The following is a 14,666-nucleotide window of genomic DNA, read 5'->3' as shown; positions in this document are numbered from 1 at the left end:
AAATCAATAAATACTCTAGTAACTTCCCCTTATATGAATTTGCCCTTTCTAGAAACGACCAGAGTATTTGCAAAGCGAATTGAATACAGATCACAATTCCAAGGTGGATTCGCCTTGTCATTATTCAATCTCTTTATTATTCTTGCGAAATCGGAGTGATAAGCGGCACGAGCACGAGCAGGTGAATCATTCGGCTTCGAAGCAATAGCAACCAAAAGCCAACAGCTACAAAACACATACAACAGACAGTCAAGTGTTGGCAACGTATAGAAGTGCACGCGCTGTCGAAACTCGAAGCCAAGTAATAAAATTTAGTATATACTTATATCGAAAGCACAGATTGTTTCACAACGCAGTTGCTAGCGTCAAGCAACAAAAATAAATTTTCGGTGTACGTGTCAAAAATTAACAGCAACCTGGAATAAGATAGTCAAGTGCGAAAGTTCGAGACACCGCTTCCAGTAATTAAGTAATTCAAAACAAACAAACAAAATCATTGTGATGGAGAAATCGGGACAACCCGGCAACTATCCGCGCTTGCCAGCCGAGATGCAAGAAGCCACACATAGCGGCTACACCGAACAAGCGCCAGCCGCGCCGCCATCCTACGATCAAGCTACCCATACATCACCGTATGCGCCAGTACAAGTGTTGCCCACACCCGGTGGCGTCGATGCCATGGGTCGCCCGCAGGCGCAACCGCAACAACAGTATAACAACACAAAAAGCACAGGCGCAGCAACAACAGCTGGAGGAGTAGGCGCTCAATACAACTATGGCGGCAACACACAATATGGAGCAACAAATATGGGAGGCGGTATACCGCCACCACATCACACGTACATGTCCAATGCGTCAACCGCAGCGCCACCAATGGTACAACAACCAGTTGTGATAATACAACGTAAGTACAAAAACAAAAAACAAAAAAAATCGATGCAGGCAAGTGGAGATGCATATAATTAGGAGGGCATTTAGTTGTTGGCATTTTTTTAGCGAGAGAGTCATTGAATTTCAAAACAGTTGTAATAAATTGAGATTGGGCGATTATTGGAAATTTTTGCATGAAATTCTTGGATGAATCATTCAACAATCATACATGTTTGTGTATGTGCATGTGGTTGCACCTCAAAATACTGATAAAAATTTCATCTGTACTGCAGATGTGAGCGTGAAAAAATTTCCCAAGCCGAAGCCATTCACTCCAAGAATACATTTTTTTGTGCCAGAAATCCTAACGCAGCGGTTTTATTTCGAATTAATGGTGAGAGCGCGCAGATCCTACTGGCCGCGCTGGTGTTTTAAATCGTTGCTAATTTATCGTTTTTTTTCATTCTTTGTTAAATACACTTATATGCACATACACTTCTTCATTTTGTTTTCATACTTAAACTGGTTGAAAACATGTATACATTTATAATTTTAAAAAATATTCAGTATTGGCACAAATTTAAAGATCTGAAAATTTGTTTAATCCAAAATATACGATATTTAATATTTGCCTACTATAGAGAAATTTACAAATATCGCTTTTGAAAAACATACAGTGCGTTAAATAACTCCAGTACAGGAACTTAATTAATAGTTTTGAAAATTTATTTGTTTCTTAATGTACATTTTTTTTGTCATTTTTTATGAAAATATGTTTCATTTACCTTCAAAAACCATATGAATCGAAATTTCAAACTTTGTGCAAAGTTAACAACAAAATCAAATTTAACAACAAATGCAAGTTCACACTTTTTAATCATAAGTTTTAAAAAATTGAGTCCGCAGTTTTATGCTTTATTAAATTTTGCTATAATAAAGTGCAAGTTTCAAGAGGCTGAAAAATCCTGTTGAATTTTGTCAATAATTTTTGCTGACGATCTTGAGTATCTGGAAAGTTGGAAAAAAAACTACCAAAACTAACACGATTTTCAAGGCACTTCAAGTCTTCACTTTATTATATTGTACTAAAATTTATTCGACTAAAACTGCATACTTAAAATGTTTCTAAAAGATCTAATTCAAATGAAATGATCGAAATTTATAGCACTTTCTTTCCTAAATTTGCACAAAATTTTAAACTTGCATTTATATGATTTAGTAGTTGGATAAATAGTAAAATATATTTTTCATAAAAAAATTAGTAAAGATTAGGGTGAACTATATTTTCATAAAAAAAACTATTGAAGATGAATAGGAATCAAATAAATTGACAAAACTTGTGAATAAATCCCTGTGCTGTAGTTAATTTGCAGAGTATATTATTTCCTTCCTTTCTTTTTGGTCAGAATCCCAAAGAAAAAAGATTCAAAAATTTTCTATGGACATATGTATGAATGTACCATATTTTTAAGAATCAAATTTACAATAAACTTATTAGAAGCTGCCAAATTCTGTATGTTCCAACAACTCGTACATTATTTTTAAGAAATTTAAATACTTACAGTTTGTCAAGAAAATGTTTCACATGCAAAAATATTCAAAACATTTGCACTTCTTTAATTAAAACCATCACTTCTGATTTAATTTGGAGAGCCTGTCAAAATTATTTCATTAACTTGCCTAGTTATCAATACTTCGCAAGGTAAACTTTTTGAATCCCTCAAAGCGAGCAAAAACAAAAGTTCAAAAACAAAACAAATGCCCCTCTCAGCTGGCAAGGAAGTGTTTTTAAATATCAGGTGAGTCCAAAAGTTCGTGCGTATTTTACCCATAATTTCACTTTTGTACGAAATTTGCATAAAAAAAATTATTCGCGGAATATAACGGAACTGTTTATATTTTCTTTGGTTTTACAAATTCCGAAGTGGTAGCTGCGACGTGGAGAATGCCCCGCGCGCCTGTTGTCCTGAAGCCTTTATGGCCGGTATTGTTTATTGTGAACTTTTGGAACCAAACCAGCCTATAACTGCAGATTATTATTCCCATCAGCTATCAAACCAATGAGGCACTTAACAAAAATCGACCGTATTCAGTGAATAGACGCAAAGTTTTGTTTCACCACGACAACGCAAGATCTCATACCGCAAGGCAAACATATGGCAAGCTGAACGAGCTCGGACGGGAGCTAATGCCGCATCCACCATACTCTCCGGTTGCACCTTGTGATTATCACCTTTTCCGTGGACTTCAATCCCATATGAGTAACAAGAACTACTCCTCCAAAGGTTCTATAAAAAGGGATATCGAAGCGTATTTTGGCTCCAAGGACAAACAATTTTTTGAGCAGGGAATTAAAAATTTGCGTAAACGTTGGGACGACATTGTAAATAATGAAGGAAAATATATATATATTATTAAACACCTTTTTTATTAATTTTAAAACCACCTTTAAAAAACGCTCGAACTTATGGGCTGACCTGATACATATCTCTTTTCGGTATCGTTTGCTTAGATTTGATATACCGTTATTTAATTTGTGAGACAAACGCGTTAGTCATCTATCAGTCATAAAATTATCGTAAGAGTGATTTGTTGATCAAAATATCAGGTCGCTCGCAAACTATAAAGAACGCAAAAAATGCCTGGAAAGCGGGCATCGTTTAAGACGGCTCAGTCGGTATATTATAATTATACTTATGTATAGGTATAATAAGAAAAAGTGTTATCAAAAACATTTTGTTTAATCCGGCACACTACGGCCGCCGTAGCCTAATAAGTTGGTGCGTAACTACCATTCGGTAATTCATGGGTTCAAATTTGCGTATATGAAGCACCAAATAGTAGAAAAAGATATTTATAATAGCGATCGCCCCTAGGCAGGCAATGGCAAACCTCTGAGATTATTTCTGCCATTAAAAAACTCCTCATAAAGAAAAATTCATTTGCCGTTCGGGTTCGGCTTAAAACTCTAGGTCCCTCCATTTGTTGAAAATCATCATGCACTTCACAAATAGAAGGAGTAGCTCGGCCAAACACCCAATAAAGCAACAGCTTACAACATAATAAATCGTGCCAAAAATGAAAATAGGCTGGAACCGAAATCTGCAAGTGGAAGACCACGAAAAATATCTAACCGCGCCGAACGAATTTTGTTGAGAAAATTAGCCGCAAACCTGCAGATTTCGGCAAGAAATCTTGCTAGTGAACTTAAAGATGAGTATAGGGGTGAAAAAATACCTAGCTGGCGCTATTGCCACCGCAACAGGTCGGTTAAAGTAATGCAATTCCTAAGTTTCATTATTCGCACTGATACAAAATTTTTGAATTCTTTTTAGAAATAACAAAACTTTGATAATTACTTTTTCTAGTATTAAGGAAAAAAATTATTTACAATAGTTTAAAGTCAATGGCATGAGCAATCTGTCGATTTATTTTTCGTGCAAAACAATTATCCGGTTTCTGTTTCTGTTCTTAAAACCGATTAAAATTTCTTATTAAATAATATCTGCAGCTAAAGGTATATTTAATAAAACGCAAAAATTTATCCCAATGGTTTATCCCATTTTCCCATTGAGAATCTCAATCAGTTGTAAATCATCTAATGTTAATTTTCCGAAAAAGGCTTCTTTATATTATTATTATTATTATTTTTTTTTTGTTTAATGTTCTACATCGATCTGCAATTTATAAATTTTAAAATATAGGTTTATTAAATTTTATTGAATTCAAAAAACGCCTTCCTTCAACCTGACCAGTCCCAAGCAGCAAACGTTGCCATGATAAGGACGTTTGTGTATTTGTTTTTTGACCTTAGCACTTTTACACTATAAAAGCGAATGTCGTCACTCACGAAATGAACAGCGAAGCAGTTCGAAATTGATACAATTCAGCAAATACTGAACCATAATTTTTTTCCGGCAGGGCATACATATGCATACAAGTACATACTTAAATTACATACTCGTACAACTTACATCGTCTTTTGTTCGAAAAGTTTAAGCGGAAGCGAGTGTCTGATATCAAATTTTCATAATATGTAAAAAGAGCTTAGTAAGAAAATATGTAAGCCGTGTTGTCATTAAGTATGTTTTCCCCATTTTCCCCTTCGTTTCAGCTTGTCAGACAGTGAATTCATTTAATAAAATAATTAAGTTTCTGCTCCAAGAATAGTCAGTGCGGTTAGGTGTTGAATAATGTAATTAAAATAAATAGCGTGACTAGCTAGACTAGCCAAACAAATTGCTTAAAATATCTGCATACTTTTATAACCGAGTTGCGTTTTCGCTGCCTAAGATATCCCGACATTTCGAACCCAAGAACTAATTTAAGCTCTTACTAAACATAGCACTAAAATCACATTTTACTAAGTTTCCAGACTAATTTTCGTTTTTCGATACAGAAGTACATAGAACAATAACCCCGCAGACAAATCGAAACAAGTTCTAAAATAAGTTCAATGCTTATAACATTCCCGAAGCCCAACCAAAGCTAATGCAAAGTGCGTTAGAATCAGAATAAATTCAAAATAATTAATCGTTTAAAATTCCTGAGTTTAAATTTGAGAAATTCGAGATAAAAATATTCAACCAAAATCTGATCAATTGTCATGCAAAAAGGCGAATAGAAACACTAAGAATTTATATGGAGACTTGCGGTTTAGTTAAGGGGGGAGCCTGGTTTATAAGGTAAAACAAAACAATTTTTTTTTTCGTTTTAAGCGATTCCTAATATATTTCAGAATATTCACACAAAGTTACAGTGCCTAATTCTCAATATTTCCGTAGATACAAAGTCAAAGGTAGGCGAGCGTTAGGTAGTTACGCTGTGACCGGACAAACTTTATCTTCTTTTCTCGACTTTTCATTTTTATGATTTCTTTGAATTGGCGTACATGAATGAAAAAAAACTAATGAACCTTTTGAAATGAATCATAGCTTGTTCCCTTCAGTATTAAATTCTCTTCTATTTGAACTAACAAAATAGATAAAAAAAAATTTTCAAGATTTTTATACCAAGTTGAAATGAATTTCTTTTTTTATAGAAAGGCATTTTTTTCTTTAAAACCTCCAAAAAGTTTAAATTTTGGAATTTCTCTCAGTTTTCTTAGTTCATCTAGAATAAAAAATCATGATAATTAGAAATCCATTTGAATTTTTTGCTTTAGATAATACGAGCTGTATCTTGTACGCCAGTTGGAAACTCCAGCATTGCAGCGCTCTACTAATTTCTATGTTAAACATTTTTTTCAACTTATTTTAACCAGTACAAAAATTTTTAATACTTTTTAAATGTTCATTAAAAGATAGAAAAAACTTTGCAGTGCTAAATTAATTTTTTCCTTAAAAACAAAATCGCAAAGAGATGCAATTTTTAGACCTCATAAACCAGGCTCCCCCCTTAAGATTCTTTAGTGGCTATTATGGTGAAGGTAAAAATGACATAGCAAAGAATTAGAAGTACTACATTCAAAATAAACTTTCTAAGTAACTTTATGTACATCAAATAATCTTTTCAAACACTTAAAATCAAATGACACAAAAACAAGAAAATTTATTGCCATATGATTTAAAGTAGAGAGAGGCGTAGAATAGCGTTTTTTCCTAACATGTGCTTACAGTGGATGCAATGCGAAAGCCAAGTAGGAGAAAACTCCGCCATGATCGCAGTCGTGCATGAACAAAAATTAGCACAAGAGCCTTTGAATAGCCAAATCCAACGAGAGACGACAAAGAAATTAATCAATTTGCATATAAATTCTCGGCCAATAGAATTAGTTGAAGAAACAGCCAAACATAGCAATAAAAACTTACTTTAAATGTGGAATCCTTCATGAAATTGTAAATCCTTTCACACCTGCCTTATTATCAGACACACTGATCTTATATTAAGTCTATTCTATTCGCTACTCCTGCGCTCGCTATCTATCTGCTCGGCTCACTTGACGAAAGATTTGCATGGGGAAGCGACAAGAAAGTTATCGTGCAAGATTCGTCGCTAGCGAGTATGGTTATATCTCGTAAAACTGCGCCAATTTTTTACAAACAAATGAAATACTAGCCAAATCTATTCCAGCACTGCCAAGATATGTTTATTTATACCAGTTGCTTCATCTATTCGCCACTTGCTAAGGCTTGATGAAAATAAGAGGCCTATTATCTTATCCTATCATATCCCACTGCCTTAATTAATAATATACCGAGAACTTTGGTCAGTTTGATCAATATTCGACCGAAATTAAAAATAAAAAGAGAAAGCCGAAACATATTTCGATTAAACTAAATTTCCCCATAAAATATTTACACAAATATGTACACTAGTCCTCACATAATTAAATCAACGATAAAGTTACAATATTTGTAATAATTTTGGCGCTAAATTTTTTTAAATAATTTTTTTTAAAATATAGCTCATTGTGTATTAAAAACTGTATAAATCAAAGTTCTTAATTTTCTTAAAATTTCACAAAAAATTAACAAATTTCATGGAATGGTTATCAAAACTTCTGGGTACGCAATTTTATAGCCTATTCAGTAATAAAGTGTTATCTTGAACTCGCTCAGAAACCGCGTTGATTTTTGAAACATTTTTGTGCTCCAATAATGAGCAATTTCTTCCATATAAAAGACTTCTGAATATTACTTTATATGCAAGACAATTCGCAGCATCACCAATCAAGTAAAGGGTGCTTAAGTTTCGGCCCTTGAATAATGTTGATTTTGAATAAAATACAATTGTTTTAGGAAATTATTGTCATTTCTCTTTATTATGATAATATTGGTATGGCTCAATTACGTATAGAACAAAATATCGGCCAAATGGCCTCGGCGGCACACCTCCATCCGATGGTCCAAATTTTCGATGACGCTGAGGCATAATTAAGGATCTATGCCGTTAATGTGCCGAATTATCTCATCCTTTAGCTCTTGAATTGTTGCTGGCTTATCGACGTACACCTTTTCTTCCAAATAACCCCAAAGAAACAAGTCCAACAGTGTCGTTGACGTTCAGGTGTGGTTCACATTCAACATCGGCCTTGAAATTTAACCACCTTTTATAAAAAATATTGCGAATATTGTAAAAAAATAAAGTGACTTAATTATGCGACCACAAGTACTAAAACACTATGTAACAAATTTTATTTTTTGTATGCCACTGGGAAATGACTAGCCGCTACGTCTCAGTTTTGAGTAAATTTGCATGCTTCAAGTCAATGGAATTCTGGTATAATAAGGTGGAAATCTGAAGTAGGTTAAAAAATTTCGAGCCAGCAACAAAATAAAAATTGTCAAAAATTAGTGCAATGGTTGAGTCACGTGAAATTTGTATTGTATCATACAAATTCAATGGGCTATAATACTACATATCCAGAATTTTTCTAAAAATTCTGATAAAACGTGTGAAATTTTGGAGAAAGTGTACTTCATTTTTTTTTTAATTTACACAAAATTTGAAAATTGGACTTATATGATTTTTGTAGTAGAATTAATTATACGTTCATAAAAAATTATTAAAATTAAGCAAGAAATAAATAAATTGTCAAAGCTTGTCAATAATCATTAGTGCTATAGTTATTGAACGCAGTGTATATTTTATGCTTACTAACACAATCACTTATAAACCTCTTTATTTTCCACTGCAGTGGCTTTGTGCTGCAACTAGTATTCATATCGGGTTACTTCTTCCTTCACCTACAGCTGACGAAATAATAAGTAGTAAAATTTACTTACAAGCTTGGATCATACATATGTACATATCTGCGGTCGCATGAGATAGTCGCCCAAGTCGAAACGAAAGTAGATACCTACGATGCAGAGAAAACTTGTGGTAATAAAAGATATTTGTAGTTCAGAATTGGTTATATTTTTACATTTTATTTGGAAGTTATCGACCAAATTTTTCCTTATTGAACGATAACCAAAGCGTGTAGGATCAGCTGTTTTTAATAAGCAAAACAACCATAATTTATATTTCAGTGTTAGATACTAATATATTAGTATTACAATATAATAAATAAAAAATTAAAATTTTATACAATTTGAATTTACCATCTCGAATTTATTATTATAAAATTTAATTACATTGCTCGTGAAGTGTAAAATTTGAAGGAAAAGAAAGAATAAGGTCATGGTTTCGATGGCCACGAATTTTATTTGCGCGAACCCGCTTTATTTTTGTAACGGCCGCAAAAAAATTAATAGATGATGTGGGCAAACGTCGTAGTTCTTCATTAAATTTGGTATATCGTTGGATAAATTTGTTTAAAGGAATGGTTGTTGTTGTTGTTGTAGCAGTATCTTCGCCCTGTCAGTGTAGTGTAAGTTACCGGTCGTCTTCGTCTAGCTCATCTAACGGTAGGCCCAGGAAACTGGCAGTTTCGACGGGTTGGGTCCAGAGGGAGAGAGGTGTTAGATGAGTGGGTTTGATAGGGCATGTGAAGAGGTGGTTAGTGTCGTGCGGGGTACCTTCACATGCAGGACATATGTTTAGTATGTCGGGGTCGATTCTGGATAGGTAGGAGTTTAACCTGCTACAATATCCAGAACGTAGTTGTGCCAAGATTACGCGGGACTCTCGAGGAAGCTGGAGCTCTTCGTCTGCGATAGGTGGTGGTTGGACTCCGATAACGGCATTCGGGGGTCGGGAGCTTAGGAAGGTGGTAAGTGTCTCCCGATGAATGTCGTTAATAGCCTGTCTGTATACTGTCCGATCCTGAAGAGGTCTGTCCGTTTTGTCCTGGATCTCGTCCACGTAGTTGAGGAAATGTCTCCTGATGTGCCTGGGAGGTGGCTCAGGCTCGAGCAGGTGTCTGCATGGGTGAGGCCTACGGTGACACCCAAGCAGAAACTGCTTGCCGAGCATTTTGTTATGCTCCTTAACCGGGAGCATGTGCGCCTCGTCATGTAAATGGTGGATAGGGGACATCAGGAGACATCCTGTCGCGGTCCTGATGGCAGTATTCTGGCAGGTCTGAAGCTTCGTCCACTGCGTATCACTGGTTCCAGGCGACCATTTAAAGGAATGGTCGTGACAAATAGTTCTTAAGAGGATAAGCATGTCCCCAATTAGTACAAAGGGTGCTTCTATTTCATATCCTGGAAAACAACGTGGCTCTGGTTGTCGCACTGTTGAATCCATTTTTAACACAAAATTTAATAGAAACACATTGTTGCAAATTCAAAAATCGAAAACACGAGCAGAGGAATATTTACTTAAGACGGCGCAACTGCTACAAATTTCCAGCAATGGCGATAAATTTTGTTAGAAATGTTAATCGGAGTTATGGCAACCTAAAAACAAACAGAACTCAAATCTGTTGACTTAGAGTATCACCTTTCGGTCGTCTATTTTAGTGCGCTTTGTAATACATCTGCCCCTTAAAAACGACACTTTCTGACATTTTTAATGTTCCAAAGACGACCTTTTTAAGTATGCAAAAAAGTGGGCTGCTCTTTACTACTTAGCGCAAGGAAATTAAAAGTTCACAGAAGGTTAAGTACGGGTACAGTACAGCTGTCGGTTAGTTGACTAAATGACAGCCCAGAGTATTGTTTACAAGCGCGCGGAAGCTTTTTTCCGAGAGTAAAAGAGAGCGAAAAAAGAAAATCAGTAATGGATTTCTAACGTCATAGTGTGATTGCATTATATTTGGCTAGAAAATCACAACCAGAAGAAGTAATATTTCAACAGGATGGCGACCCCAAACATACGTCCAAAATTGTGAAAGAATGGCTAGCTGGGCAAAATTTTGAGGTAATGCAGTGACCCGCTCAAAGTCCTGACCTCAATCCGATTGAGAACTTGTGGTCAATCGTGAAAAGACGGTTAGGACAATATCAAAGAGCCTCAGCCAATACAGACGAATTGTGGCGGCGTGTACAGTACGAATGGCAAACTATTCCGGCTGAACTTACACAAAATTTAGTAGGAAGTATGCCAAACCGTATGAAAAATGTCATACATAATAAAGGTTTATGGACAAAATACTAAAAACATACTCCATCCGTACAATTGGTGAAAGGTGCAAAATTGAGTACATAGAAGTTGTTTTTGATTTATTCGTTTATTTCCTAGAATTTGCTCCTTTTTGTTTTGTATTATTATTTATTTTACTAAGAATTGAATAAAAAATTAAATTGAAAAAAAATTTTGCGAATTGCTTTATTGTTGTTACTATTATGCACTTGGAAGTGTACGGAGTACAAACATGTACTCATTTGTGCACCCCACTGTATATGAGCTGATTAGGCTTACCACCGAAGTTGAAAAGTGACACATCAGCTTGTGATTGACAGTGTCAGAGGTAGTAAGGTTACATAATTATTATTAATATTTATTCACATATCATCTGAAGCGGTAAAGAGCACAGTGATATAGCTTTGTTACACGTGAAGCCAGATGGGTATGCATTTACCAACGAGTTTTTGTAGGGAAGGAAGCATTTGAAAAACTTCGAATGAGTAATTGTTGAACAACAAGACACTCATTAACATAATTAAAGTTGAAGCACCGCAGAGGTTTACCTGATTATAGTTGTAGATTGAACGACATCCACCAATCCTAAAACGAAAAGACATTTTACAATTGTTCTGAATGCTTTGGTATGCGAAAAGCGACATTATGAGTTTTAATATTGTAACAATAATAATAAATATTTGCAAATTAATACGAGTCAAACACATATCATTAGTAACTTTGTTTCCTTTTTTCAGAACATGCCATTTTGCCCTTGGGACCGGAACCAACGATTGTTACTTGTCCAGCATGTCACATCACAAAGCTGACACGCATCGACTTTGAACCAAGTGCAAGGACACATTTAATGGCAGCAATACTGTGTATAGTTGGGTAAGAAATTAATAAAAAAAAGTGTTTGAAAAGAAAAATTTTAAGAGAAAAAAATCTTTAAGAAAACGAAATATTGTATTAAAAAAACATTTAAAAAAAAACAACCTTAAATTATTTCTACATTCAATCCAATATAATGAATAATAGTATTTCTTTCTACAAATCGAGAAACTCACAATTTTATGCATGAACGCAAATATAAACTAGATAAAAATATCTTATCAACAAACCCTGTTATATTAATTCTTTGTTTGTTTGATAAATATGCGCACAAAGAAATAAAATACTGCGTAGTTGCAGTGACTTCTCATTTCAATTGCGTAATTGAAAACTTTCACTCATAAATAAAGGGTATTTCTAAAGTAACGCTTAGATATCGGTAGTGAATAGTACCTAGACGGTACCTTTTTTAAGTCATCTTTGACATTTGTCAATTAAACAAATGTTCAATTTTACACCAAAGAAAAACGCATTGAAATTATTTAAGGGGTTATATACCTTGTGTTTTTCAAAAAAATCAAAATAAATTTTATTTCTTTATCGTAAAGTACAATCCCTTGAGAACATTTTCCAAAAATTTCATAGAGATCTGAGCAATAGATCGAAAGTTACAGCGTTTTAAATTGTGCGTCGTCACGTCCTGAGCGTACGGCCTCATGCGGCGCTTGAAACTTTAAACGCGATTATCTCAAAAACGTGTTTTTCCAAAAATGCTTTTGCGGTGGACGCGATTGCAAAAAAAGTATTCAACCGATTTTTATAATTTTTTTTTTAAATTGTTCGTAATTGATGTCGCCTCTTAGTGAACGATCAACTTTTTATGTATAAATTTTTATTTTGCAGATATGAATTTTTTAATGCCAATTTTAGGACTGTAGAAGTGGAGTTTTTTAAAAACATGTTCCTATTTTCACAAAAATCAAAATATTTAATATATTGATCGTTCACTAAGAAGATATAACCCTATACTAATGAAATCTTTTCGATTTTTTGATTTCAGTTGACTTGGTGGACTTGAATCGCGTCCACCGCAAGCCTCTTCCAAAAAAAGGGTCTTGGGGGAAAACGCCATAACTCCGCCATTTTTAAATATTTTTACACAAACAAAGCCTTTTTTTTTCTTTAAACATTGTAATATCCAATAATAAAAACTTTTATACAATAAAATTATTGCTACATATCTTTAAAAAAAACCCAACTTTCGCTAATTTCACCGGACCACAAGGTATATAACCCCTTAAACTGAGTATCAAAATGGTCGGCCTTTAAGACCAACATTTCGCAAAATTCGTGTTTTTTTCTATTTGGTGGAAATAATCGGTCGAATGAGTCCGACAATTTAAAGGTGTGTGAAAAAGTTTCAAGAAACTAGTTCTGTCAAGCATAGAAAAAGGACTTTCAGACCAAAAACTGAAGGCCCAGTAGCCAGTATGTTAATTAAGCTAGGGTTATATTGTATATATCCCCTATAAATAATAATAATAATATAGGGCGGATCGATTTAAAAATCGCTCATTGCTCTGTTAAAAGCGTATTCTAGGGATCAAAATAAGAAACTTTACCGGTTTGTCGGGAGGCAAAAATTCGCCCATTTCTCTGTGAAAATCATATTCTAGGGATCAAAATAAGAAACTTTACCGAAGGAACCTTACCTCTAAAACGAATTCTGATGTCCCCCAATTTCAAAATATCACCATTTTTGGCCTTTACATGAAAAAATCAGCTAAATGGCTATGTTTTTTCTTTATTTATAATAATATTTATTATTTATTTATAATAATATCTATTTTTCTCTTAAGAAATTTATTTAGTCAGAACATATAATATGTAAATGAAAAAATTAATTTAAGTGAGTTGTAGAAAAGAAACTAAAAAGTTCGACCCAAATTGGGGGACATCAGAATTAGTTTTAGAGGTATGGTTCCTTCGGCAAAGTTTCTTATTTTGATCTTTAGAATATGATTTTCACAGAGCAATGGGCGATTTTTTTGCCTCCCGACAAATCGACACGGCCTAAGATACATACATATAAATGTTTTCATATTAGATAAGAAAAACAAAGACAAATATATAAATCCATTTTCATTTTGATTTTATTCTTTCAGCTTATGGTGTTGCGTCTGTTTGCCCTACTGTGCGGAGAGTTGCATGAATACAAACCATTATTGTGGTAATTGCAATAAATTCCTGGGCACATACAATGGCGGCGCATTCTAACGGGCTGTAAAGTAGCACAGCAACGGCTGACCTTCAACAATCGCCACCATTTTTTAATTTTATATTTTCATCGTAGATATTTTAATCAATGAATCTTTAATTTCTCTTACTATGGGCATGCACGAAGGTGTGCACACACATATGTATGTATATATGAATAATAAAAACAACAAAAACATGAAAAAAAAACAAAAATACATACACTTGTATAACTGTTTACAAGCATTAAAACACGATTATTTAATAATTGATAAAAGCTTTAAAAATGTGTACCTACATTTCTGCATGTATTAAATTTTTATATGTATGTAAATAGAGTGATAACGCGCACGAGCGGAAAAGTATTTATGTAAATTTTACCTAAGCGAAATACAAAAATATTCTTATCAAATTGTCTCTGTATCTTGTTGTTGTAAGAAACACAATTTTGTTTGGTCTAGAATAAATATAAAATATATAAAATATAAAATTATGTATGTATGTATGTACTTTATTTCACAAGAAATCTATGAATCAGCTACATATATTCATAAGCATGCAAGCAAATCTAATATATATAGCTGATTATATGTTGAATGGCCAATTGTTATCCATTCAAAAATCCCCTCTGAATTCCAGATGCTTGTATTGCTAATTTGATGCGCATGATAAGTTCTATACACACCTGCACATACACACATGTATATCTTTTTATCAGAAGCGGATTCTGTATTATGAGAGTATGGAATTCTGGG

At 34.0% G+C, this 14,666-nt stretch overlaps 1 protein-coding gene across 1 annotated transcript; it reads left to right on the top strand.

Moving 5' to 3' along the window:
* The first annotated feature begins 180 nt into the window (after positions 1–180).
* On the top strand, positions 181–14,394 carry LOC128867273 (lipopolysaccharide-induced tumor necrosis factor-alpha factor). Its single transcript, XM_054108383.1, has 3 exons — positions 181–904; positions 11,580–11,715; positions 13,821–14,394. Exons 1-3 carry the CDS (start codon positions 502–504, stop codon positions 13,930–13,932), a joined length of 651 nt encoding a protein of 216 aa, XP_053964358.1. The 5' UTR covers positions 181–501; the 3' UTR covers positions 13,933–14,394.
* The last annotated feature ends 272 nt before the right edge of the window (positions 14,395–14,666 follow it).

The sequence above is a fragment of the Anastrepha ludens genome, chromosome 6, assembly GCF_028408465.1.
Source record: "Anastrepha ludens isolate Willacy chromosome 6, idAnaLude1.1, whole genome shotgun sequence".
Lineage (NCBI taxonomy): Eukaryota > Metazoa > Arthropoda > Insecta > Diptera > Tephritidae > Anastrepha > Anastrepha ludens.
Note: the sequence above shows the minus strand (reverse complement) of the source record. Positions and strands in the feature narration are given on the sequence as shown.